The sequence below is a fragment of the Nuphar pumila genome, chromosome 8 (assembly GCF_984573655.1).
Source record: "Nuphar pumila chromosome 8, dmNupPumi1.hap1.1, whole genome shotgun sequence".
Taxonomy (NCBI): Eukaryota; Viridiplantae; Streptophyta; class Magnoliopsida; order Nymphaeales; family Nymphaeaceae; genus Nuphar; species Nuphar pumila.
In genome coordinates, this window is record NC_143256.1 from 15,552,576 (window position 1) to 15,578,831 (window position 26,256).

The 26,256-nt window shown below is 38.0% G+C and overlaps 1 protein-coding gene across 1 annotated transcript; it reads left to right on the plus strand.

Annotated features, from left to right (window-relative positions):
• Positions 1-979: 979 nt before the first annotated feature.
• LOC149829668 (actin-interacting protein 1-2-like) lies at positions 980-22,901 on the plus strand. The gene is made up of 4 exons (XM_090015231.1): positions 980-1,015; positions 5,827-6,249; positions 19,035-19,442; positions 22,644-22,901. Exons 1-4 carry the CDS (start codon positions 980-982, stop codon positions 22,899-22,901), a joined length of 1,125 nt encoding a protein of 374 aa, XP_089871357.1.
• Positions 22,902-26,256: the final 3,355 nt, after the last annotated feature.

The window sequence follows — 26,256 nt, forward strand, 5'->3', positions numbered from 1 at the left end:
ATGGCATATTGATTCTTCCCTTCAGCAGCGTTAAATCAAATCTGATCGTATCAGATCAGATTTGTGTTTCCATTTAAACTTAGATCTCTCTTTTGTCTTTCAAGTCAAATCTTATTCTCCAAAACCAAATCAAAGTTTCGGTCCATACAAAAAAAAAATTCAGATCATTAATTTGTCGTGTTCTACTGATTATTTGTTTCCCTGCAATATTATTTTCGTAGCAAAAAGAAAAAAAAACAGATTTACATTGCTGGTAAATCAAACTGCTGGTTAGAGTGTTCTTTTGTTGTCCTTTCACATGGATTCTCCCTTCCAGTTTCCTTGGACAACTCATATAACTACTTGACCTGGAAGCGACAAAGTTTTCCTTTTATTAAGAGTCTGGATCTCTCTGGATATCTTGATGGAACGATCCATGCACCACTAGAATTCGTCCTGCAAGAAGAGCGAGATGATAAAGGGGAGGTTTCCAACAAATTGATTCATAATTCAAAATTTGTAACATGAAGAAGAAAAGATCAGGCAGTTGTGGCTTACATTACCTCTATGCTTTCCCATGAGATATTAGTGGCCATCCTAGATGAATGTTCAGCCAGAGAGTTGTGGCAAATATTGGCGCAGACTTATTCACAGATTTCATAAGCTAGGATTTTGCATTTAAAGAGAGAATTTCAGCTTTTGAAGAAATAGAGTTTATCAGTGACATAATACATGAACAAAATCAAGAGTATTACATATCAACTAGCCATGGTGGGTTGCGTAATTCTTAACAAAGAAAAGGTTCAACAGGCACTGAATGGTCTGGGTTCTGACTACCACATGTTAGTCACCTCTCTTCTATGCCTCCCTTCATTGCCCAGTTTTGAAGATCTACGGACTAAGCTACTACAATATGAAGTTACCATTAGGGGCGAGAAGATGACCCTGAATTCCAACAACCATGAGGTACTTGTCACATGAGTAGTATTAGGGCGAGGACATGGGGGCTTTTGAGGCGGGCGTGGACATAGAAGAGGTAATCAAGGAGGCCGTGGGCTTTTTCCCATACCCTACATGTCACCTAACTTGTATCCAGGGAACCCTATAAACATCCCAACATGTTTTCAGTGTAATAAAATTGAGCACATTAAAGCAAATTGCTGGCATAATCCGCAAAACAAAGGCAAGTTTAATGGTGCTGGGCCTTCTACTAGGGGACAAGCAGGAGACGACCGTAAAGGAGATGAAAAGAAAAATGTGAAGAATCTTTTGATTTTCGCTCTTTCAGAATTGAGCTTCAAGCAAACTGAGTAGGAGACTTGGTACATTAACTCCGGGCTGCTGCACATGTGACATGTGATATTGGTAAGATTTATTAAAACCGGAGATGGTGTTCTTCATCCTATCTCTCATGTTGGAAATATTTTCCTTCTACTCCCCAATTCCTCATTACCTTTATCTGATGTTTACCATTCTCCTAGTATTGTTAAAAACATTGTTTCTGTTTCTAAACTTGTCGATGATACTAATTCTTTTGTCGAATTTACTCTTTCTGTATGTGTCAAGGATCTTCTCACAAAGAAGACACTCGTTGAAGGAGAACGACAGGGAAACATGTATGTCTTCAAGGAGTCTCTTCTAGTTCATGATGCATCAATAAATTCACAACCAGTTCGTCCAGTGTCATTCAAAGTTTGTTTTAGTCTATCTCAATGTAATAAGCCAGAGATTTGGCATCGTCGTCTTAGTCATTGTAATCATTCATTTATTGAGAAGCTTGTGTCTAGTGGACTTGTTCCGCAGTCTAGTTTGAATGTCGAGGCTGATTTTCTTCTTTGTTTCCGTTGTCAATTATGTAAAAGTCATGTTCTTCCATTTCATTCAATAAATCAAAGAGATTTTGTGCTTTTTGAAATTGTCTATTCTGATGTCTGGAGACATGCCCCACAGTCTTCTTTATTGGGCAATCATTATTACATTACTTTCATTGATAGTTACTCTAGATACACCTGTATTTATTTTATCAAATATAAATCTGAAGTTTTCAAGCTTTTTTGCTCATTCTGTGCTTTAGTTTGTAATCAATTTTCAACTAAAATTCAATATTTTCATTGTGATGGTGGATGAGAGTACTTATCAAAGGAATTTACTGAATTTCTCTAAGATAATGGAATAGGTCGTCGAATATCTTGTCCACACACACCACAACAAAATGGTGCGGCTGAAAGAAAATACTGGCACATTGTAGAGAGTGCGTTGAGTATGTTGCATAACACTCACATTCCTTTAAACTTGTGGATGAAAGTTTTTCATTCAGCTGTCTATGTCATAAATCGACTGCCAATGAAATTGTTAGCAGATCAATCCCCTTATTTTACGCTATTTACACTATTTGGGGTTCATCCTGACTATAATGAGTTGCGAGTGTTTGGCTGCATATGCTATGTTCATATTGACAGTTCTTAACGTGATAAGTTTCAGAAAAAGGCATGCAGGTGTAGGTTTGTTGGATATGTTGATCAATATAGAGGATATCACTGCTATGACTCCACTACCAGTCGCATCAGAGTTTCATGGAATGTCGTGTTTGACGAGACTCATACTGATGATTTAGGAAGTACAGAGGGACACTGTAAGGATGTTCAAAGTTATCAGCCATGGCTTGTTGCTGAGGTGCTTGATCAAATGGTGATGCATGACGTACCCTCATGTCATACACTATCTGCAGAACAAAATAGTACAGTTGTACACCTAGAAAAGGAAATGTCGACAAACACACAAGATATTACTATGCCTGTCATTTCAGATGTTACAAAGTTTTAAGGGATTACCTATGTGCAGTGAAACAAAGACAAAGTTCAACGACCTATTGTGCAACCCAGGAGGCTTGAGAGGATTCACCATCCTATTGAAAGATGGGTAAGTTATGACAACTTCTCTACAGACTTACAACTGTTCATCTCCCAGATTGAAAAGCATGATGAACCTATCAGTTTCTCACAAGCATCTATGTCAATCAAATGGGTTGAGGTCATGAATGAGGAAATGAAAGCTTTACATGAGTGTGGGACTTGAAAGATTGTTCCTAGACCATCGAACAAGAATGTTGTAGGATCTAAATAGGTCTATAAAATCAAGTATAAACTCGATGAATCCATTGAACGCTATAAGGTGAGGCTAGTAGCGAAAGGGTTCACTCAAGAATACGGGCAAGATTATGCCGAAACATTTAGTTCTGTGATCAAGATGGAAACTATTCGATTAGTTCTGTCCTTGTCAGTTCAGTATGGATGGACTCTAAGTCAACTTGATGTCAAAAATGTATTTTTTGCATGGCACTCTCAAGGAAGAGGTGTATATGGAGCAACCCTCTAGTTATACCAAACATAGCCCCAACACACATGTTTGCAAGCTACAAAGAGCCATCTATGGGCTAAAGCAGGCCTCCCGCTCATGGTTTGATAGTTTCTCTATTGAAGTTCAGAGACATGGGTTCGATCTCATCTTGATCATTCGCTTTTTATTTTTCGAGATTGTCAGGTACGCACCTTAATTCTTATATATGTGGATGATATTATTATTACTGGGAACTCCGATGAACACATAGAAGCTACCAAGATCTTATTGAGTCGACAGTTTAAGATGAAAGATTTGGGGGTTTTGCGTTATTTCTTAGGGGTTGAGGTGGATCGACAGGATGAAACACTTCACTAACCCAACACAAATATACTTTGGATTTGTTGGATAAGGCAGGCATGAAGGATTATAAACCTCTATCCACCCCTAGTGTCCTTAATCATAAACTCGGATCCCGGGATGGGGAAGCATATGAAGATTCCAAGAAATATCGGAGTCTTGTGGGTATGTTCCAATATCTCACCTTCACTAGACCAGACATTGTGTATGCAGTGAATCAAGTTTCACAATTCATGCATGACCCACGAACAAAGCATATGAATGTTGTCAAGAGAATCCTTCGATATTTAAAAAGAACTCTTGGAGATGGTCTAGTTTATCATCAATCCAAGACTAAAGGGGAGCAACATCGACTGGATGTATACACAAATGCAGATTGGGCTGGAGTTCCAGATGACAGGCAGTCGGTTTCTGGATATTGTGCTTTTCTTGATGGGAACTTGATGGCGTAGAGTAACAAGAAACAACGTGCATTTGCACGATCTAGTATTGAAGCTGAGTATCGATCTATGGTGGCTGCTACAATAAAGGCCACATGGCTGAGACATCTTTTGACTGAAGTTGGAGAATCTATGCTACCCGCCACTCTCTTGCGCGATAATCAAGGTGTCATACAAATTGCTTTTAATCCTATTCACCATAGTCGCACAAAGCATATAGAGATTGATCAATACTTCATTCGGCAAAAGATTGAAGATAGAGAAGTTGCACCTACTTATGTTCCTACGGCTGACCAAGTGGCAGATTTGTTCACTAAGGGCCGTACCAATATGCGTTTTTGGTTCTTGAAGAACAAGTTGTCCATGTTGCAAAACCATGCACAACTTGAAGGAGGGTACTGAGAATGTAGTGTACAGGTCTAGTTCTAGACCCAAAATGATTCTTTTGTATTGTATTTACATGGTTGGTATTATCGGGTCTGGGTTGACAGACCCAATCCAACTTGTATCATATATATAACATTGAATATAGGGCACAACCTCTCATTGAGAATCGTGTCAGTCATTGCCGCCTCTCCTTCTTGCAAATCCCTTTCTCTTCTGCTGTGGATGAAGATCTGGTCGAAGGTGCTTGACTTCTAACAATTTCTACATATTCTAATTTCAAAAGAAGACATTCATTTTTAATATAACCCTTTCAAAACACCTACCATACATATGAAGATAGAAAAGCTAAAGATACATACCGGAATGCAAAATCCTTGAATCCATGCTATTCATTAATACGAATCTTTTTCAAGACCATGATGCCTTGCTCTGATACCATGTCACAAAATGGCATGGACCTCAATGCACTCTATAATGAACTCCAAGAATAAAAACACAATGCATTTGGATAAAAACATAATAACTAAAATAAAACACAATAGAATGTGAATGAATAACTTCATTAATAAAGAACATTAAAAATACAAAGAAAAATACATTTTAATCATCATTACAATACACTCAAAAACACACAAGAAGCTTAAAACTACCCATCACTCTCTTACCTTACAAAGGCACCCATATTTATAGAGAAACGGAGGAAGAAAAGAGATTAAAGGAGAGAAAAAGGGAGTCCACATTAGTTTGACTAGCTGTTGGACCTAGTCCAATGGCTAGATTTCTAGCCGTTGGACCAGCAGTCCAACAACTAGTCTAAGTCAACCACAGTTGACTTAACTTTAAAGTATATAATATATATACAAGTATATATATATGTATATATATATATATCTTAACAATATTTGGGTTATATCATTTGAACATCTAAGACAAGTAGTTTGCATTGTATGCTATATCTTAATAGCCTTTAGTTTGCAAACTTAATCTGTTGAAGTGATTATGTCACTATGAGAAATAGAGATGGTGAAAAGCCCTTCATTTTCCTTGTTAGCTTCGAATCACATCGGCTACTGCTGGATTTCTGGTTTTGACTGAATTGCCTGTTGCAATTTTACAGGTGGATTAAAGGAAAGTGTTAATGCAATATTTGATACATTGTTTTTTCTTATTTTTAGGTCTTCAAAGAGAATGCACTTGCTGATTATGATTTTTTCTTTTGGTGTGACTCAACAGAAAGATACCTATTCATTCTTTGTTTTATATATTTATTTCTCTAGTAGCCAACTCTCATATCTTACTGCAAAAGCTTATCCTGCTGTTTCAGGTGCTAACAGTGTCTGCAGATAAAACTGCAAAAGTGTGGGAGATTGATGAAAATGGAAACGGTAAGGTGAAGAAGACACTTACTTCATCTGATTCTGGACTGGATGGAATGCTAGTTGGTTGCCTGTGGCAGAATAATCATCTTGTCACTGTTTCCCTTGGTGGCACTATTAGTATATATTCAGCCAATGACCTAGAAAAGATGCCAGTATCATTTTCTGGGCACATGAAGAGCGTCACTGGTTTGGCAGTCACCTCTGAAGGCAGCCAGAATATTATTCTATCTAGCAGTTATGATGGGGTGATTGTCCGATGGATGCAAGGAGTTGGATGTGCAGGAAGGTTACAGAGAAGGGAGAACTCTCAAATTAAATGTTTTGCAGTGGTGGAAGGAGAGCTCACCACATTTGCCTTTGATAACAAGGTAGCACCATTTCTTCATGTACATGTAGTAGTTGCCTTTATTTTTATATCTTGTGGTTTGTGTGCTTGCACCATCTTTTTGAAGCTGATTTTCTTGATGACTTATGATTGCAACTAGGCTGGAGAACATGATGATGTGTCTTTCTATTATCCAATATGATCACTGAAATGAATATATTTCAATTCAATCTTGCACCTTGATGGGGTAGGCAATTTACACACTAGCTAAAATTACTACTCAATGTTGAGTCAGGCATAGTAAGCCAACAAGATCTTGTGTTCTAAATAAAACATGTCTTGAGGGAAAAGACTGACTAGATGTTCATTGCAATTGAATAACAAGAAAATGAAATCTTGCGTTGATGGAGAAATGTTAGATCCCTCAATATAGAAATGGTACAAGAATGTGCTTCACAAAATGCCCTTATGTGATATTACAGAAGTAATTTTGGCATTTTAGAGAACAATGGAGTGAAAAATATAAAATATATAAAGAATATGAAAAGTGAAGTTATTGATGACTAGTATAGTTTTGTGAACTCCATGTATAGTGAACTGTGATAGTGTTAATAATTTTCTCCGGTGGTAAAGGAGCTTGATTGTAAATTATATTTTTATCAATAAAAAATGTCACTGCCTTTAAAAGTAGAACTACAAACTGCAAAGATTTTGTCATAAAATATGACAAATATTGAGATTAAGGGTGGCAAAACCTGACACGACCTCCCAACCCGACCCGCCAACCCGCCTTTTAGGCGGGTTCAGGTTGGGCTTAAACTAACCCGTTTAATAAACGGGTCGACCCACCTTGATAGAAATCATGGGTTCCTTTCTTCATCTACAAGCAACAGCACAACATGGGGAGAGAGAACGTGACTGCAGCAAAAATCCCTAATCAGGGTATTCATTTTTGCTTCTCTGATTAAATACACACAAATACAATAGCTAGGGTATGAAAATACCCATTACATGTTATGATAAAATTACAGCATGCCATTAATGAAACATTAATGAGCATGTGTTTAAAATGAAAGGAATTGGGTCTGGATTCTGAGTTCCAGACCTTATACTAAATGACAGTATCTTTTCACCCCCCCTCCAGTTGTACATGGTTTTGGACCATGAACATCCAAAATCTGTCCTTGATAAGTCCTTTTGTAAACAAGTCAACAACTTGATCAGCAGTCCGCACGTATTCTGGTTCAATTTCCTTCTCTTCAACCTTTTGTCTTACAAAATGTTGATCAATTTCAATATGTTTGGCACGACTGTGGTAGATAGGATTGAATGACATGTTGATAGCACTTTGATTGTCACACAAGAGAATACTTTTAGAAATCGATTCTCTTCTGTCAACAGGTGTCTGATCCATGTTACTTCGGCTGTAGTAGCTGACATTGATCTATATTCATCTTCTGTGCTCGACCTGGCTATGGCTTTTTGTTTTCTACGGCTCCAGGAGACAAGATTTAGCCCAATGAAAATGCAGTATCCTGAGACAGACCTACGTTCATCTGGATCTCCTGCCCAATCTACATCTGTGTAAGTAAGGAGTTCATGCATGTGATGACCAGGCATACTCTTTCTGTACAGAAGACCATCTCCAATAGTACCCTTCAAATATCGAAGAATGCGTTTAACGGTTTTTATATGCCCAATATGTGGTTCATGCATGAACTGAGAGACCTGATTGACAGAATAGACAATGTCAGGCCGAGTGAAGGTAAGATATTGAAGCATTCCTACTATCCTGCGATATCCTGAAAGATCCTCGTACAAATCTCCATCTTAGCAACTGAGTTTCTGATGAAGTACATTGGGTGTGCTGAGGGGCTTACAATCTGTCATACCTGCCTTGCTAAGAACATCAATGGTATACTTATGCTGAGTAAGCGTCATGCCTTAAGGAGTCCTGTCAACTTCTACTCCAAGAAAGTATCTCAGTTTACCAAGATCCTTCATCTTGAATTTATGATTCAAAAGTTCTTTAACCTGTTCAATATGTTCATTAGAGTTACCTGTAATGATAATGTCATCAACATATATCAATAACAGGGTAATTATATCTTTGCATTTAAATATGAAAAGAGAATGGTCAAGAAGAGACCGACTAAACCCATATTTTTCTACTTCAAGAGCGAAACTCTCAAACCAAGATCGAGATGCCTGCTTTAGACCATATATAGCTATCTTTAACCTGCACACGTATTCTTTAGAGTTCCCTTTTGCATACCCAGTGGGTTGCTCCATGTATACTTCTTCCTTCGGAGTTCCATGTAGAAACGCATTCTTCACATCCAATTGGTTGAGAGTCCACTGGTGCTCAACAGCCAATGATACTATGATGCGGATAGTTCCCATTTTCACAACTAGAATAAAGGTCTCATCATAGTCTTGTCCTTGCTCCTGTGTGAATCCTTTGGCAACCAGCCTTGCCTTATATCGCTCGATAGCACCATCTAGCTTATACTTTATCTTATAGACCCATTTTGACCCAACCACATTCCGATTATGTGGTCTGGGAACAATATCCCAAGTGCCAGACTCATGAAGAGCCGCCATTTCGTTGTTCATAGCTTCAATTCATCTCTTAGAATTTATTGCTTGATAAAATGTTGTCGGTTGATCTTCCTTGCCCAAAGAGGTTAAGAAAAGTTGAAAATCCATCGTGAAGTTCTCATAACTGACCCACCTATCAATAGGATGCCGAGGTCGGGTAGACCTTCTGTGAGCAAGTGATTGAGTGGAAACATAAGGAGAATTATGCTCCTGATTAAAGCTGGGAGGTATCTCCTTCTCACGTCGAGAATAACCAATGCCTTTATACCTTTCGGGGGCCAATAGTGATTCAGACGTTACACTTTCTTGATTTCTTTGCGCAACAGTAGATACGTTTCCCTAGTCTCTTTGATTACATTAAGAAGAACATACATTATCAATACTAGAAAAGAGATCTGAGTTCAACCAAGGGTGATAAACTTCAATTTCAGGAGGAGTGCTAGCATTATGACCAAAATTTGATTCGTCAAACACAACATTTCTGGATATTTTTATGCGCTTGCTCACGGGATCATAGCATTTGTAGCCTTTGTAATCATCAGCATACCCCACAAATCTGCACTTTAAGGCCTTATCCTGAAACTTGTGCCGCATTGAACTGTCAACATGAACATAACATACACCCGAATACACGCAAATCGTGATAATTTGGATGCACACCATGCAAAGAGAAATAGGGTGATTTGTTCTCTAAGATGTTCATAGGCAATCAATTTATGACATAGACAGTTGTGTGAAAAGCCTCTGCCCAGAAGGTAACTGGAAGGTTACTATCATGCATCATGCTCATTGCACTCTTGACAATATGACAATGCTTCCGTTGAGTAATCCCATTCTGTTGAGGTGTGTGAGGGCAAGACACATATCTACTTATTCCATTTGTTTGGAGGAAATTTATGAAGTCATTTGAAGAGAATTCACCCCCTCCATCACATTGGAAACAAATAATATTCTGAGAGAATTGGTTTTGAACAAAAGAATGAAAATTCTGAAATAACTTGAAGGTTTTAGATTTACTTTTCATAAAGAAGATCCATGTATATCGAGAATAACTGTCAACAAATATGAGATAATATCTAGTGCCATACATGGAAGGAACTGGAGCCGGGCCCCAAACATCAGAACATATAATTTCAAATGGTCTTGAAGCTCTTTTATTAATGGAATGAAAAGGAAGAACATGACTCTTACACTGAAGACAACTAGAACACTTTTTATTATTGACACTTAAGTCTAGACTTGACTTGGGAATAAGACTACTTGAAACAAGCTTATCAATAAAGCGACTACTACAATGACCCAGACGACCATGCCAAAGATTCGACTCAATACATTCAGAAAGATTAAAAACACTCTCAGTAGAAACTGAAGATGATGATGTGAGCTTCAAGATGGAATCAACAGGTTGAACACGAGAGGAAGGATTCTCTTGGAACACGTACATATTTCCTTGACGTTTTCCTTCAGTGAATGTTTCTCTCGTTTGAAGGTCCTTAACACAAACAGAAAAAGGAGTAAACTCAACTGAAGCATTAATGCCATCTACAAGTTTAGAGACAGAAACAATATTTTTCTTGATATTAGGAGCATGAATGACATTTGAAAGTGCAAGAGAATAGTTGGACATGGGGATTACAAAATTTTCAATGTGCGAAATATGGTGGTGAGACCCATCTCCAGTGACTATACTATTTCTACCAACATAATAAACAAGATTTAGGAGCTTACCAGCATCACCAGTGACATGAGTGGCTGCACCCGAATCAACATACCAAGTACCTTGATTATTCTGTTTGATATTCAATTCAGCCAAGGCAAATAATAGTAACTCTTTGACTTCTCCACTATTTTTCAATGTATCTGTTCCCTTTCTTGTCTCCAATTGCTTTCCTCTATTTTGCGGGTTAAACCAGCAATTTGCCTTTATGTGTCCCTTTTTGTTCCAGAGAAAGCAGGTAGGTATTGTCCTTTGCCTTTGCCCATTGGGAGGAACATTGGGTGTAGGTAGTATTCCACGACTTCCTTGTCCATTTCTTTCTTGACCCCATTTGTCTCGAAAATCATACCTACCACGTCCTCGCCCATAGGCAACTCCTGTGGCAAGAACATTGTGTGCTCCAACATGAGCATGAGTATCTTCAGAAAATCCTTTCAACGTCATCTCATACTGTAAAAGCTTGACACGAAGATCTTCAAATGTAGGTAAATCTGGCAAACACAATAAGGAAGTAACCATCATATGATAGTCCGACCCCAGCCTACTCAAAGTTTGTCGCACCATATCTTTGTCACTAACAGGGCATCCCACAATGGCCAATTGATCTGTAATAGTCTTCATTTTGTTCAAATACTCCATAATAGTCATGGAGTCCTTTCTTAGCATTTGAAACTCTTTCTTTAAAAATAATACTCTGGCCTGAGAAACTTGAGAATATGTCTGAACCAGTCGATGCCATAATTGCATTGTTGAGCATGAAATGAAATGGGGATCTTCGAAACACGAGCTTAGATTAACAAGGGCAAGTGTCAAGAATGACACTAAAGCATAACCCTTAAAAAGGGTATAACCGGAAACAAAATAAAAACAAAAATGTATTATTTATTGATATGAAAAACCAATTGCTTAAGAAGCATTGGAATGAAATACAAGAGAGGCTGCACCCCTTTATATACACAGCTGAAAGAGGACTCAATAGAGCTGTTGGACACAGTCCAACAGCTCTATTGCTAGTCAAGTCTGGACAGGACTTGACTAGCAACAGTCATTCTAGTTCAAACTGAACTAGATGACATAAAGACAAAAAATAAAAATAAAGGAAAAAAAATACAGAAAAGAAAGAAATGAAAAATGTATTTATATATATATAATAATAATATAATATTATTATATATACATATGTGTACAGTTTTACATTTTAACACTCCCCCTCAAACTTACGGTACAATGAGCAAAAGTTTGTCTAAGAGAAAGTGAAATCGGGGAGCAGCGAGAGGCTTTGTAAAGAAGTCTGCTAACTGATATTCTGAAGTGACATATGGCAGATCAATTATCCCGTGTAGATATTCCTCTCTAACGTAGTGACAATCCATTTCGATGTGTTTGGTGCGTTCGTGGAATGTTCTGTTACTGGCAATGTAGATCGCACTTTTGTTGTCACAACACATTTGTGAAGCCTTTGTTGCTTCAGCTCCCATGTCAGCAAGCAGTCGTCGGAGCCAAACTACTTCCATGGTCGTGGTTGCCATGGCTCTGTATTCAGCTTCGGTGGATGAGAGAGATACCTTCTGCTGCTTTTTACACCTCCACGAGATCAATGATTCCCCTAAAAAGACACAAAAGCCAGTGGTTGAGTGTCTGTTATTGGGATCACCTCCCCAATCAGCATCAGTATATGCAATTAAATCAAGAGAAGAGGAGGAAGATAAGAAAAGTCCTTGTGAAAGAGAGGACTTGATGTATATGATAATACGCATGACTGCTCCCATATGAACAGAAGTAGGAGCATGTTGAAATTGACTTGCTGTATGAATAGCATGTGCTATATCTGGTCTGGTAATGGATAGATAGGAAAGTGCTCCGACAAGCTGTCTATAAGGAGTAGGGTCTGCAAGAAGTTCTCCATCATCAATCTTCATTTTAACATTAACAACTTCTGGAGTGTCAACTTTCTTATCATCAGTAATACCAGACCTGAAAACAATATCAAAAGCAAATTTAGTTTGAGATAATAAATATCCTCTAGGAGAATAAGCAACTTCAATGCCTAAAAAGTATCTCAACAAGCCCAAATCAGTCATTTCAAAATGAGATTTAAGAAGTGTTTTGATTGTTTCAACTCCCTGTTTATCGCTTCCGGTGATGATCATATCATCCACATAGAGAAGAAGCACAATGATCCCTGCATCAGAATTCTTAATAAACAAAGCAGTGTCAGTTAAACAGAATTGAAAACCAATATCAATCATAACACGACTAAACCTATCATACCAAGCTTTTGGTGCTTGTTTAAGTCCGTAAAGAGTTTTTTCTAAGCGAAGGACTTTACCCTTAGGAATACTTAGACCAGGAGGGGGTTCCATGTATACTTCTTCAACTAGCTTTCCATTTAAAAAAACATTTTTGACATCCATTTGCAAAATAGACCATTTTTTGATACGAGCCATCGGAGCAAAGGTTTCTTCATAATCAATCCCATATTCTTGGGCATAACCTTTGGCTACTAAACGGGTTTTATATCTTTCAAGAGTACCATCACTCTTGGTTTTAATTTTATAAACCCATCGACATCCTATAGTTTTCTTCCCTGAAGGAAGATCTTGAATATTCCATGTAGAAGCCTTTTCAAGTGCATCTAATTCAGTTTTCATGGCTTCTATCCATTTGATATCAGTTTTTGCTTGAAAATATGTGGATGGTTCTTCATATGAGTGAATTAATGCAATAACTGCCCTATATGTGGGTGAGAAAGACTCGTATGATACAAACCAGTGGCGTAGCTAGGATTGACGTGGGGGATGGGCAAATAGGGGTGTAGCAAACAAAAAAATGGCGTGATAGTCGGGAGCTCGGGGGCAGCGCCCCCGAAAAAAAAAATTTGAGATAAAATAAAAAATGGCTACAATTATTAATAAAAATCTATTTTATATGGACAAATCAAACTATTTGCTGCAGTCAGGGCTGAGCTGGGCTAGGACTGGGCTTTTAAAAAAAAAAAAATTTAACTGTTTCGAGAGGCAGGACTGGGCTACAGCCCATTCCTGCCCCCGCCCCCCCCAGCTCCGCCTCTGACCACCAAGATTGGTCGTAGAACCCCGAAAAGCTTTCAGCTAAAAAATGAATACATTTTTTATGACACCGATGATGACCAACATGCACCATATGCAGAATTCAAGCAAAAAGAGTATAAAAATGCCTGTTAGACAAAAAATACAGATGCCCAATTATTAAAATCTGCCAATGGCCACAGTTACTCACTACAAGAATCCTAGACAATCGAGAACAAGCAATTCACTCACCAACTATCTGGTAGATAAAGATACGCTATCCGTTGCCTTCGTTACATTGATAGACATCCATACCTTGTTTTAGCAGCAGGCACAAAAGGAGAGTCCTATGCACGCACGATGACCAAGAAAGGATAGCAAGATTGACTCTTCCAATGAGGTTGCGCCCAAAAAGGAGGAAAGAAACTAGACCCACGTTCAGTTGTGCCCCAAAAAGAAAGGATCAAGAACCAAATTGAAGGATTGGCCTGTATTGCTCCTGTAGAATGGATAACTGGATACTGTATCACCAGAGCCACTGAACATGAACAAAACCCACCCTCAAATTTAGGAGATAAGAGGGTCTTCTTCAAACTGCTAGCGATGGTTGCCGGAGATTGGCAAAGGTCCGACTGACTGCGACACCGGTGCCTCGCGTCGCCGGAGATTGCAGCCGAGAGGGAGAAGCTCGGAGGGGGGCACCGCCACCGCGGGTTCACCGAAGGGAGGCCGGCGGCACAGCAGAGCACAAGGGTTGCCGGCGAATGGGGTTGCCGTCTTGCCTGTGACTGAAGGGGAACGCTGGAACGGAGGGGCAGAGCTTTAGAAAACTGGCTAGGGTTTTACCCCTCGCCTCTTTTGGCAGGCTCTAGACTCATCGAGAGCCCGGGTCTCGGTCGACTCGGTTTCACGAGTCCCGATTCGACTCGATTTTTCGAGTCATGAGTCGACTCGGTTTTAAATTTTAGGGTGGGCGGCCGCCCACCCATACCCACCCCTGGCTCCACCACTGATATAAACTTTCCTGGAGGCCTCGAGATTCGGGATGATTGTCTAGTTGGAATGTTAGAATATTTTTCAAGTGCACATGGAGGATTAGACTCTTGTCGCCTGGAATATTGAATACTAGTATCTCTATGAACTTCTTCATTTTCAACATTAAGATCAATAATTCTTTGATCATCATCAAAGTTACAATCAAGGTCATATTCATCATATGTTGATATTAGATCTAGCAAAAAGGAGTACTCAGTGACGTCTTTTAATTTTCTAAAATCAAAGAAGCTCTCCTTTTCAAGAAAGGAAACATTTCTAGACACATATAGTTTATTATTTTTGAAGTCAAAACATCTATAACCTTTCTGGTTTTCAGCATATCCTAAAAAGGCACAGGGAATCACACGAGGAGAAAGTTTATCATTTTTGTCAGTAAATATGAAACATTTGCACAGTTTTACATTTTAACAGAGCAGTCATCTGGAATTGCCACAAGCACTTCTTGTGACAATGTAGAAGTGATATAGGCAACCAACGCCTGATCTCACTTCATCCAGGATACATACTCAGGATTTCTAACATAGGTAATAGAAAGATCTTTCTCACCATTCTTTTCTTCTTGTGGTATGAATTCTGGAGGAACAGGAACAGAACCATCCAGATGTCCAGAAAGGTCCTGACTTCTTATGAATGGTATGATTTGTTGCTTCCAAGTTAGGAAATTGGAATTGTTCAGTTTCTCAGACACGAGTTGGCTGAGAAAGTTTGAGGAAAGACCAGACTGAGAATGAGGGAATGAGTCCATATTCTTTTGAAGCCAAAAACAAGAAGGAATAAGATCCAACCAAGAGAAGGAATAAAAAACAAGAAATGGCCTTACGACAAAGACCCAACCATAATTGAATTCTAGTATAATTCAGAACATAAATTTTAATATCAGAGAAGTCTAAAGACCAGACTAGTTTTTTTTTTTAACTGATGAACACGAGGCAGAAAAACAGGACTGCACAGTAAAGAATCTGTTCTGAATAAAATTCAATCAGTAATAGGTACGTTATTTTGAAAATAATGTGTTTTCCTTTTAGAATAATGAGAAAACAGGCAAAACAGAGATGAAAATGAATTCGAAGATGAAATTATTTTAATCAAGATAGATCTGGGCGTGCAGATCACAATCTGATCTGACGTCAATATGCAAATGAGTTTGGAGTGATCCTTTTCAACTCTTGTAATCACACATAGATAAAAAAAATGATCTTGCTTGATTATTTTGCTTATGGATGGGTAAGATCACGTGCAGCAATGTGAAAGAAGTAGTAGATATGACAGAAGAACAACAGGGAATGAAAGAAGGAGGAAATATGCCAACGTGACCAAATTTCAGTTTTGGATTTTGGAAATAAGAGAAACACGTTGGCTTAAATAAAAAAGGGGAATCAAAAGGAGGTACTTGAAGAAGACAATAAGCAGATTAATGATGTATTTCAAAAGAGCAAAAAGAAAGAGGAGAGTACGAAGAAGAGATTTCAGTCCGGACTGCAGATTTAAATACAAGAGAAATCGATAGGAAAAATGAGAAAACAGGTACCTTAGAAGGAGACAAATCAGTCATAGAAGGAACCGATCTTCAATATTGAACCTGCTGCTCTGATACCATGATAGAAATCATGGGTTCCTTTCTTCATCTACAAGCAACAACACAGCATGGGGAGAGAGAACGAGGCTGCAGCAAAAATCCCTAATCAGGGTATTCATTTTTGCTTCTCTGATTAAATACACACAGATACAATAGCTAGGGTACGAAAATACCCATTACATGTTATGATAAAATTATAGCATGTCATTAATGAAACATTAATGAGCATGTGTTTAAAATGAAAGGAATTGGGTCTGGATCCTGAGATCCAGACTTTATACTAAATGACAGTATCTTTTCACGCCTAACCCGTTTATTAAACGGGTCGGGTTCGTGTTAGGGGTATGCCAACCCAGCTGACCCGTTTAATAAACGGGTTAGGCGGGCGGGTCAACCTGCTAACCTGCCAATTCGTTTAACCGACCCAACCCGTTTATAAACGGGTTGGCGGGTCGTGTCGGGTTACCCGTTTAATAAACGGGTCGGGTTCGTGTTTGCCACAGCCGACCCGTTTAATAAACGGGTCGGGTTGAGGTATGCTGACCAGCCAACCCGCCGGGTCGACCTGCCAACCCGACCCGATTGCCACCCCTAATTGAGATAGGCAACAATGCTCCATCTTGAGGTGTTGCAAAGATATCTATCGAATTGATTTATGAAGTCAAGCCTTGAACTCTCTTGGAGAATTTGCAATTCTGTTCAGAAAATTTGAAGTGCTAAACATCTTGAATGCAACTCTTTCTTATTAAAGTGGCAAGTCACCAATATATGGTTGCTTCTTTTCATAGATATTATTTATCACCATAAAGCTTCCTAGAAGTTTCACCTGAATCTCTGCCTTTTGTAATATTGCTTTTACATGAATTCTTTTCAAATGGCCCAAAAGACATGGCTTTATAATTTGGCTTCAACATTTAAGCTTATGATCATTTGTCTCTTTTCTATTCAATGGTACGAAATTCACTCTCAAAGAAATTAAAACCAGAGGCGGTTCTTTTATGCACATACATGCAGGTCATCTATTTTGTACTTCAAAGGAATTGGCATAGAAGATTCCTTTTTGATGAGTAGCCTTCAATTTTTTGAATATTCATGGCCCATCTCAGTATCATTTCATTGTGCATGAATTGATTAATCAGGCTAATCGGATAACAGATATGTTAGTTAATTCACAAGGCTCCAAACTGACTAATAACAGTATCTTCCAACATATTCTCTCTAAAAGATAAATATACTCTTTGTTGTTCTTGTAACTTCAATCTCTAAGAGGTACGTAAATGAGACCAATTTCTTGATGTCAAATTCTTGAATTAGAAACTTAAATAGCCTTTGAAATTCTATATAATATTCCATTGAAATAGTTTGACCAAAATATGCAAGTAATATCATTTTCAATACTCCTTGAGAAGAAATAAAAAATGAATTGAGATTTGTTCACGCCCATGCTTGAAATGAGCAGTACTACATCTTTTAAGCAAGTAATTCAACTTTATGTTCATGTGGTGAAGACGAAGAATAGAGAAGAGATAACAGGAGGTACCACAGGGCTGTAAAGTGCCTCATATGGTGGGTGATGTCGCAGTCAACTCTCTTGTATGTTATGTCTAACTTTAGGTTAACCTAATTACACATATACCTTTTGAAAGGTACACCTTGCCATGTAATGATATAATATGACGAGCAGTGCTTCATTGGCCTAATCATAGTACTATGGATATTGTTTTGTTCTGACATTGTTACCGTGCCAGTTGTAATTTTGACATATAAAATGTCATGAGCAGAAATTCTCTTGATCCAATGTTCACAGCATAAGGAATTGATTTGTATGTGACAGTTGACACTATTTGTTATTCATTATGTAAGTTGTACAAGTGGAATTTGATTTTCGCACGTGCATGGTATAGTCAACCTCTCTCACGCTCTCTATAAACAGGCAACTAACTACAATTTTTATTCATACATGTGCATATATGTATTGGATAAACTGGGAGCTATGTCACATAGGTACGGGTGCAGATGCGGGGGCGGCGATGCGGCACTTTAAAAGAACTTGGGTGTGGGGGTGCGGGAGGGTATATATATATATATATATATATATTTTAACACCACCCCTTTACCCTTTCTCGTGGTACCCCATTCTCAAGCCCCATCCCTCTTTACCCCTTCTCGAGGTACCCCCTTATTTTTTTAATTGGGGGGGGAGGGGGGTGCTCGAGGTACCCTTACCCATTATCGAGCCCTGTCCCTTTTTTTAATGGACAAAGTTAACCAAGTCCATTTTGGACAATGATAACCTTGGGTGCGGGTTGACCGAATTGGGTGCCACACCCGCGTCGCGTCGACGTGGGTGCAGAGGCCTCTTTGGTGAGTCCCTGTGACATAGACTGGGAGCATGTCTGTGCTCGCTAGTATGTCTAATGGCAATAACATGTGAAAGATTTCCAAAGGCTATTCGGTTGGAGATTTTCTCCTCGTTTTTAAGTTATATTGTCCTAGTCCAATTTGATGATTTTATCAGGTGTTCTCCAAATATTTGGTCCTCTTCTTTGATGTTTGGATAGTAAATATCAGGGATAGTCCATATATTCTTGTCTGGAAAGCTTTGCAGCCAATTATAAAAGTTCAATACACGGTAGTATTGCTCACCAAGTCTGATGAAAAGCATATTCCTTTAATAAGGAACAATTTCTTAATCTACCTGCCAAATTCCAATTGATGATATCCTGCTGTGGGGCTTATATTTTGCTGACTGTACAACAACTGTAGCTATGTACAATATGTTCAACTTGCTTTTGCTACAAGAGATGATCCTTTTCCCCAAAATTTTACAGGTAAGGAGAATTTCGTTGCATGCTGATCAGTGTGGTGATGAAGAACAAATTGATATTGGTGCACAACCAAAGGACTTAAATATTGCACTTGATAAGCCCGAGCTGGCATTGCTTTCAACTGATTCAGGAGTAATCATGCTTCGTGGATCCAAAGTGTTGTCAACTCTGAATCTTGGGTTTGCTGTGACGGCATCTGCAATTTCACCTGATGGAAGTGAGGCCATTGTTGGTGGCCAAGATGGGAAACTCCACGTCTATTCTGTCAATGGGGACACTCTCACTGAAGAGTCAGTCCTTGAGAAGCATCGTGGTGCTATTAACGTCATTCGTTTCTCCCCAGATGCCTCTATGTTTATTTCTGGTGATCTCAATCGAGAAGCTGTTGTATGGGACCATGTCACTCGAGAGGTACCATCTCTCTCTCTCTCTCTCTCTCTCTCTATATATATATATATATATATATATATATATATATATATATATATATATAGATATGTGTGTGTGTGTGTATCAATCCTTGAACACAAGCACACACACATAACAAAAAGAAAACAAGAATTGGTGTATGTACAGAGTCTACAGACAGTATGCTAGGGAGATGCACATTATAACACTTTGCAAACCATGTAAATCCTTTTTTTTTGTCTAAGAGAAATAATTTAAGCCAGGGGATAAGAAATCTTTCAACAAGCTTACAGAATAGATCAAATTAAGATTCTTAACCACCAGGCCTATTCCGACCAATCCAAGCTAAATCCCCATCTGGCCATTTTATTGGCACAATCCAAAGCTTGTTTGAACAACCACTGAAATGCTGGATAAAACCAAAACAAATGCTCAATTGTTTCATTCTCATCGAAACAGAAGTAGCAAGTACTTGCAAGCTGGAAACTTTTGTCTTTCAATTTGCACTGGTTATTAACCTTATCAAGTGCTAAGAGCCACACAAATATCTTGGCTGTAGGAGAGGGATGGAAACCCTGGACGGTGTCATTTGGAAAGTGGTCTACATCTTTACAGCCAAAAGCATGGCTAAATGAAGCTATAGAGAACATAACACATCCGTCACATTTCCATATAAGGAATTCTCGCTGTCAGAAATTTTCCATGGGCCTAAAAATCCAATAGCCATAACCAAAACCAATCTTCTACCTCTTGCTCCTTGAAATTCCTTCTGAATTCAGTGAACTAACTAGCTCTTCCTTTCCAACATTCACTTACAAGTATGCTGTTATCTCTGTTTATGTGAAAAAATGGTGGATATCTTTCAGCAAGAGTTACATCCCTGGACCATAAGTCAGTCTGGAACCTCAGCCTGACCCCTTTGCAAGCTTGATTTGAACCATAAACTTAATTACCAATTCAATCACCCCCCTTTGCAAGGTCGTACTCCCTTGAAGATTTGATTATTTGGTTCCAGCCAACCACACCACCAGCTGAGATAGAGCTACCATTTCCACGTACCAATCCATTTATCCCCTTCACCCAAGCCTATGGGACCAAAAAACAAGTTAGATTCCAGATTTGTTCAAAGCTAACAGTCAGATCTGCCTATGATTCCAGTATGTGTTTTAAAATTTAACATTCAAAACAAAGAAATCTTCTGAAAAATATTAAATCCATAGAGAAGAAAGAGGTTAGAAGATTAGAGGAAAAAGCATGAAGATGAGATTAATAGATCACTTCGTCATGGCTGCTCTAATTCTGTGTCAATTTTTGTCATTTCAATTTGACTCAATGAAATAGGAAAGAGAAAATGAATATTCCAACTACAACAGGTTGATGTCCCAACTCATTAATCACATGGGATGATCTCTCATAATAGATTAATCCTCACTAGGATTGAGTTAATTTTTTTTTATTAGTCAAGCTAGGTTTGCCTGAATATGGCCTGGTTGAGATAGTGTGACTCCAACTGGTACTACAAATCAATTACCCGAGCCATTGATGACAATGATACAATACTAATGCATGTTACGTAAAGCAAAAATAAAAACACATATTGAAGAAATGCCACGTATCCTTACATCTTGTCCTTAAGAGTTAATTAAACAGAAAGATGAGCATTGTCAGGGATAGAATGGGCATGTTACAAGCTGTCTGAAATTACAGAACACAAAAAATTTGACATGAAGCAAGTTGAAGGAACTGGGAAAAGGAGGAGCCCAGTAAAGATTGGAGATCAGCAATAAGCAGGAATATTACTATTGGGGACCATAAGTTTAGCTTTAAGCAACAATGGGATTACAAAGCAAATTGTGGTGCATAAGACAAATACCAGTTTTGATAATAATGGTGTACTTTGCTATTAATTGCATGTTCTGGATTTTCATGAGAAGGTGACAAAGCAATCAAGACCTAGAATGAATTGATTCGGCGCAATATCCCTGTTATGAAAAATGTAGTAGACATTCATTCTATTGTATGTCAATGGCATTCTAGATCCAAAAACCTTGAAAATTCTTAAGCATTTATGGCCTTGTGTGCGGTATTATAATTACCCTTGTTTTCCTAGACTACAAAATGCCTATGTCACACGGACTCGGCTAGGGAGGTGCCGCACCCGAGTCGACACGCCCCGACACGGGTGCGGACACGGGTGCGGCTTCGGACTCGGCCCGGACTCGGTCAACGCCGAGTCGGACTCGGTCAACGTCGAGTCGGACTCGGTCAACGAGTCTAGGCCGCGTCCGTCCACATTTTGGACTCGGTCAACTTTGACCGAGTCCAAAAATGTCCATTTTTAAGACAAAAAACAAAAAAAAACAATTTTTATATATCTTTTTTTTTAATATATAACCAGACTGTGCAATGCAGTTGCACAGTCACAGACTGTGCAACTGCAACTGCACAGTCATTGCACACAGTCTGTGTGACTGTGCACAGTCTGTGTGACTGTGCACAGTCTGCACAGTCACAGACTGCATTGCACAGACTGTGTGCACAGTTTGTGTGACTGTTTCACAAGTCACAACTTATGTAAAAATATGTATAAAACACGATAAAAGGTAACCCAACCATTTGAGATAGCTAAATAAATGCTTTTCCAGTTTAAAAAAATACTAGTTTCACAAGTATTAGAAAAGCTAGCTTAAGAACTACCATAAAGAAATGGGAATGCCAAATTGAAACTTTCAAAAAAATTAAGGTCATAGTTTTGGCTACTTAATTTTAATTGTTTACTAGAATTATATATATATATAGCCGAGTCCCCGTGTCCAAAATTTTTGAAATTGCGCCGCACCCATGTCGCACCCGCACCCATGTGACATAGCAAAATGCCATGGTTCAATTTATCAGGCACAATGTAAATCCTATATGGTTTTTTAATTTTCTTTTTGTTTCCTAAATTCTTTTTACACACATTAAAGTAGTGGAAGGCTATCATGCTTCATCCATGTTTTTTTTTTCTTTATTTTTGATAGATTTTGTCACTATATTTAAGTTGTTCATACTTCTAACTTTTTGGTTCCCATTTGCATAGTCCATCTCTCTTTCTTCCTTTCCCTTCCGCATTAATCCTTTTTAGAAATGTAATGTTAATTACCAAGGTTTGATTTTTAACTTCCTGAACATTTGTCTCACTAACCAGTTGACTATCTTCTGCAGGTTAAGCTTAAGAACATGTTGTACCATACTGCTCGTATAAATTGTGTGGCTTGGTCTCCTGATAGCACAATGGTTGCTACGGGATCTCTAGACACAAGCATAATTATATATGAAGTTGATAAGCCAGCTTCAAGTCATATAACCATAAAGGGTGCTCACTTGGGAGGTGTTTATGGATTAGTTTTCAATGATGATTGCACTGTTGTAAGCTCTGGTGAAGATGCATGCATTCGTGTGTGGAGATTAGTGCAGCAGTAACGGGATCGTAACTGCAATTGATGGTTGATTTGGTTTTGGAAGCAAGTTGTGTGGCCTTACATTTCTTGCTCTGTGCAGTCTTCGTCAAAAGAATTCTCTGTTTTGTTTATAGGAAAACCCTTTCCAGTTTGTCTTTGATTGAAGACTAGAAGAACATAGCAGAATGGCTCGTGTTTTGATATGATTTTGCTGATGTGAGTTTTTCGCCTTTTTGGGGTTATATTGGGTGTTTTTTTTTTTCCTTCTCCTTTTGTCGGTCTGATCAGCCATGCATACACCTAAATATTTTCCATGATCATATTTGTGTATGCAATGTTCATTGCTGGAATTGTGATGAAATAATAGAATGCTTAATCCCTTGGCCTATTCGCACTCGCTTCTTTGTTCAAGCATGGATATTGCTTTCTTTTCGGGGGGGGATGAAAGAGACACTCTTTCGTAGGAAAGAGAACTTTTACTAAGGGAGGTGAAACAAACATCTCCATGGAAAACATGTGGTGGTGTTTACATAATAAAGGCAAACAAGCATCTTTCCTGTCAAAATGGGTTCACACCACTGTTGTCTGTATTAGAATCGGACTTGTATCGTTTGGCCCAATGATTCAGGTGAATCCTCCAATATCCATTCTCAAATGAATTATTCTGAATTGGCCAAAAAATAATTAAAAAATATTGTGTCAATCAGAACGTGACACATGTTAAAGCCATTAAAATAATATAAAAAATTAATTTTAATCTATTTTTTACATTTTATTAAAAAATAGCCAATTCAGGTCAGTATTTTCTGGTGCATCGACATTCAGGCCAATATCGACAACACTGGTTCACACCTTCCCCCCATGGGAAAGAACTTTTTCTCATGCGTCCCTTCAAGAAGTGGCTTCCCTAGGGTGGGGATGCAATAAATGCCCTCTTGATGATATTTCGATCTTAAGAATGTGAAATAAGTCTCCATATGGGAACTGGTAGTTGGAGGGAGTTTATGCATTTGACAAAGTGGCAGCAGTCCATTTCTGGATTTGGCATCTACCATTTTATGAGGTGGTAGTTGCTAAATCCAGTTTTCAATGCAAATACAAAGGCCGTCTCACCTCCTTTCTCAAATGCATAAAGTGCCTTAACATCATTCTCTGGCACAACTGCCACTCAGTGAATCATATTTTTGATCCTATATCCGACCAAATTCGATTGTCCAGTTGCATTTGATAAGCTAAAACTATTCGAGTATAATTCGATTCTGATTTTGCTATCAAATCTGATAAATATCCAAATTTGAAGGATATCTGAATCTGTTTATATGTAACATATAGCGATTACGTAATGATTTATTGTGATAGGTATTATTATGTACAGTGATTACTGTGATAGCGATTACTATGTATAGTGATTATTGTGACCTATGTATAGCGATTAGTACGTATAGCGATTACTTTGATATTGATTATTGTGTATATGATTACAGTGATAGCGAGTGTGCAACAATTATTATATATAGGAATTACTGTGTATAGCGACATGTAAAAGTACAAATGAGAGTAATTTTGATTTGATACAAATAATATGTTATTTTGTGCTACAAAGAGGTCAGAAGATAAGTAGAACGCCAGGTGAAAAGCTCAAAGGGCGGTGTCAGTGGCCTGCAGTTCTGTCGTAATATGGACATCTGAGTGAATATCAGAATGATCAATTATGAAATATGCACTTCAGTGGCTTTCTCGTGTTGGAACACTATGACCCACCCGGTCAATAAGTGAAATCATAAGATGAACACATTCCAGTTTGATTCTTTTGAGATCACCATGACCCTAGAAGATGTGCCACAAATTACGGGTCTTAAGTGCCATAGAATTGTTGTCCTAGCATGAGATTCAAACTATAATGCAAGGGACAAGTGCACGACCCTTCTAGGAATGTCGATGGAGGATTGGGGTCAATGTATTTTTGGTGAAAGCAATTTCACATTAATGAAAGTTTCTTCTTTTCGTAATAAATGGGAAGGCCGGTCTGCTACATGTGCATCTGAAAGAGCTGACCAAGAGTTGCGCAGCTTCCATCTTTATTTTTTTGGACTTACTCTATTTTCGGATTTGTCTGGTTCGAGGTTAAGTTACCTGTGGCTGCAGTTCTTGAAAGACTTCGATGAAGTAGACAACTATGCATGGGGTGCTACTATTCTTGCATTCTTATGCAGTCAACTTTACCGTGTGAGTAAGGGTACAAAAACCGTTGAAGGGTTTTAGCCATTTGTTAAGGTAATTATTTATTACATATTTGGTAGTTATAGACTAATGTCGTTGAAGGTTATAGTCTTACTAATATATTATTTTTGTAGGCCTGAGCATGAGAGCATATTGTCGCCTTTTGTCCTCAGTGTGGCCCTGCGATTTATGGTTTTTCCAAGATCGACCGATAGGCTACAATAAATGTCAAGGAGGATAATGCTAAGTTCATTTTAGATGGTCTGCAATTAAATGAGGTAAATGGTTTAAAATCGTTTATAATCGTTTAAGCATTTATCATTCATTAGTATAAATTGTTGAAATGTTTAGCATTCTTAAGTAATCATCGCTGCAAGAATTTGTCTTCGTTAGTACAAATCATTATCGCATTAGCATTTAGCATTCATTAGTATAAATTGTTCTAATGTTTAACATTCTAAAGTAATGATTGCTTATAAGATTTTGTATTCCTTAGTACAAATCGTTATTGCTTTAGCATTTAACTTTTATTAGTGTAAATCTTTGAAATGTTTAGCATTTTTAAGTAATCATCGCTGTAGGATTTTGTCTTCGTTAGTACAAATCATTATCGTATTAGCATTTAGCATTCATTAGTATAAATTGTTCTAATGTTTAACATTATTAAGTAATGATCGTTGCAGGATTTTGTATTCCTTAGTATAAATCGTTATCGCTTTAGCATTTAACTTTTATTAGTGTAAATCGTTATAATCTTTAGTATTCTTAAGTAATGATCGTTGAATGATTTTGTCTTCGTTAGTACAAAGCGGTATCGTTTTAGCATTCATTATTGTAAATTGTTGTAATATGTAGCATTCATTAGTGTAAATCATTTTAATACAAAACATTCATTAGCAACAATCGTTGTAATATATTTAGCACTCGTTATTATAAATCATTTTAATATTTAGCATTCATTAGCATGAATAATTATGCCTATACCTAAAAGAGAGTCCACCAAGAAAAGAGAGTCCACCAAGAAAAAGAAAGAGACGATTTGTATATCATAGTCCATCTGAGTCGTCAAGTGCTACTGAATAAACATTATGTGATTTTTGTATCCCGATAATTATTTATTGTAATTCTATAATTCTTTGTTGTAATTCTATAATTCT

Excerpts from the sequence above, each read along its gene's own strand:
- LOC149829668 (XM_090015231.1), top strand. The coding sequence starts at position 980 with ATGGGGGCTTTTGAGGCGGGCGTGGACATAGAAGAG. Across the intron at positions 1,016-5,826 it reads CGGGCGTGGACATAGAAGAG|GTGCTAACAGTGTCTGCAGA; the intron begins GTAATCAAGGAG and ends CTGCTGTTTCAG. Across the intron at positions 6,250-19,034 it reads CATTTGCCTTTGATAACAAG|GTAAGGAGAATTTCGTTGCA; the intron begins GTAGCACCATTT and ends AAAATTTTACAG.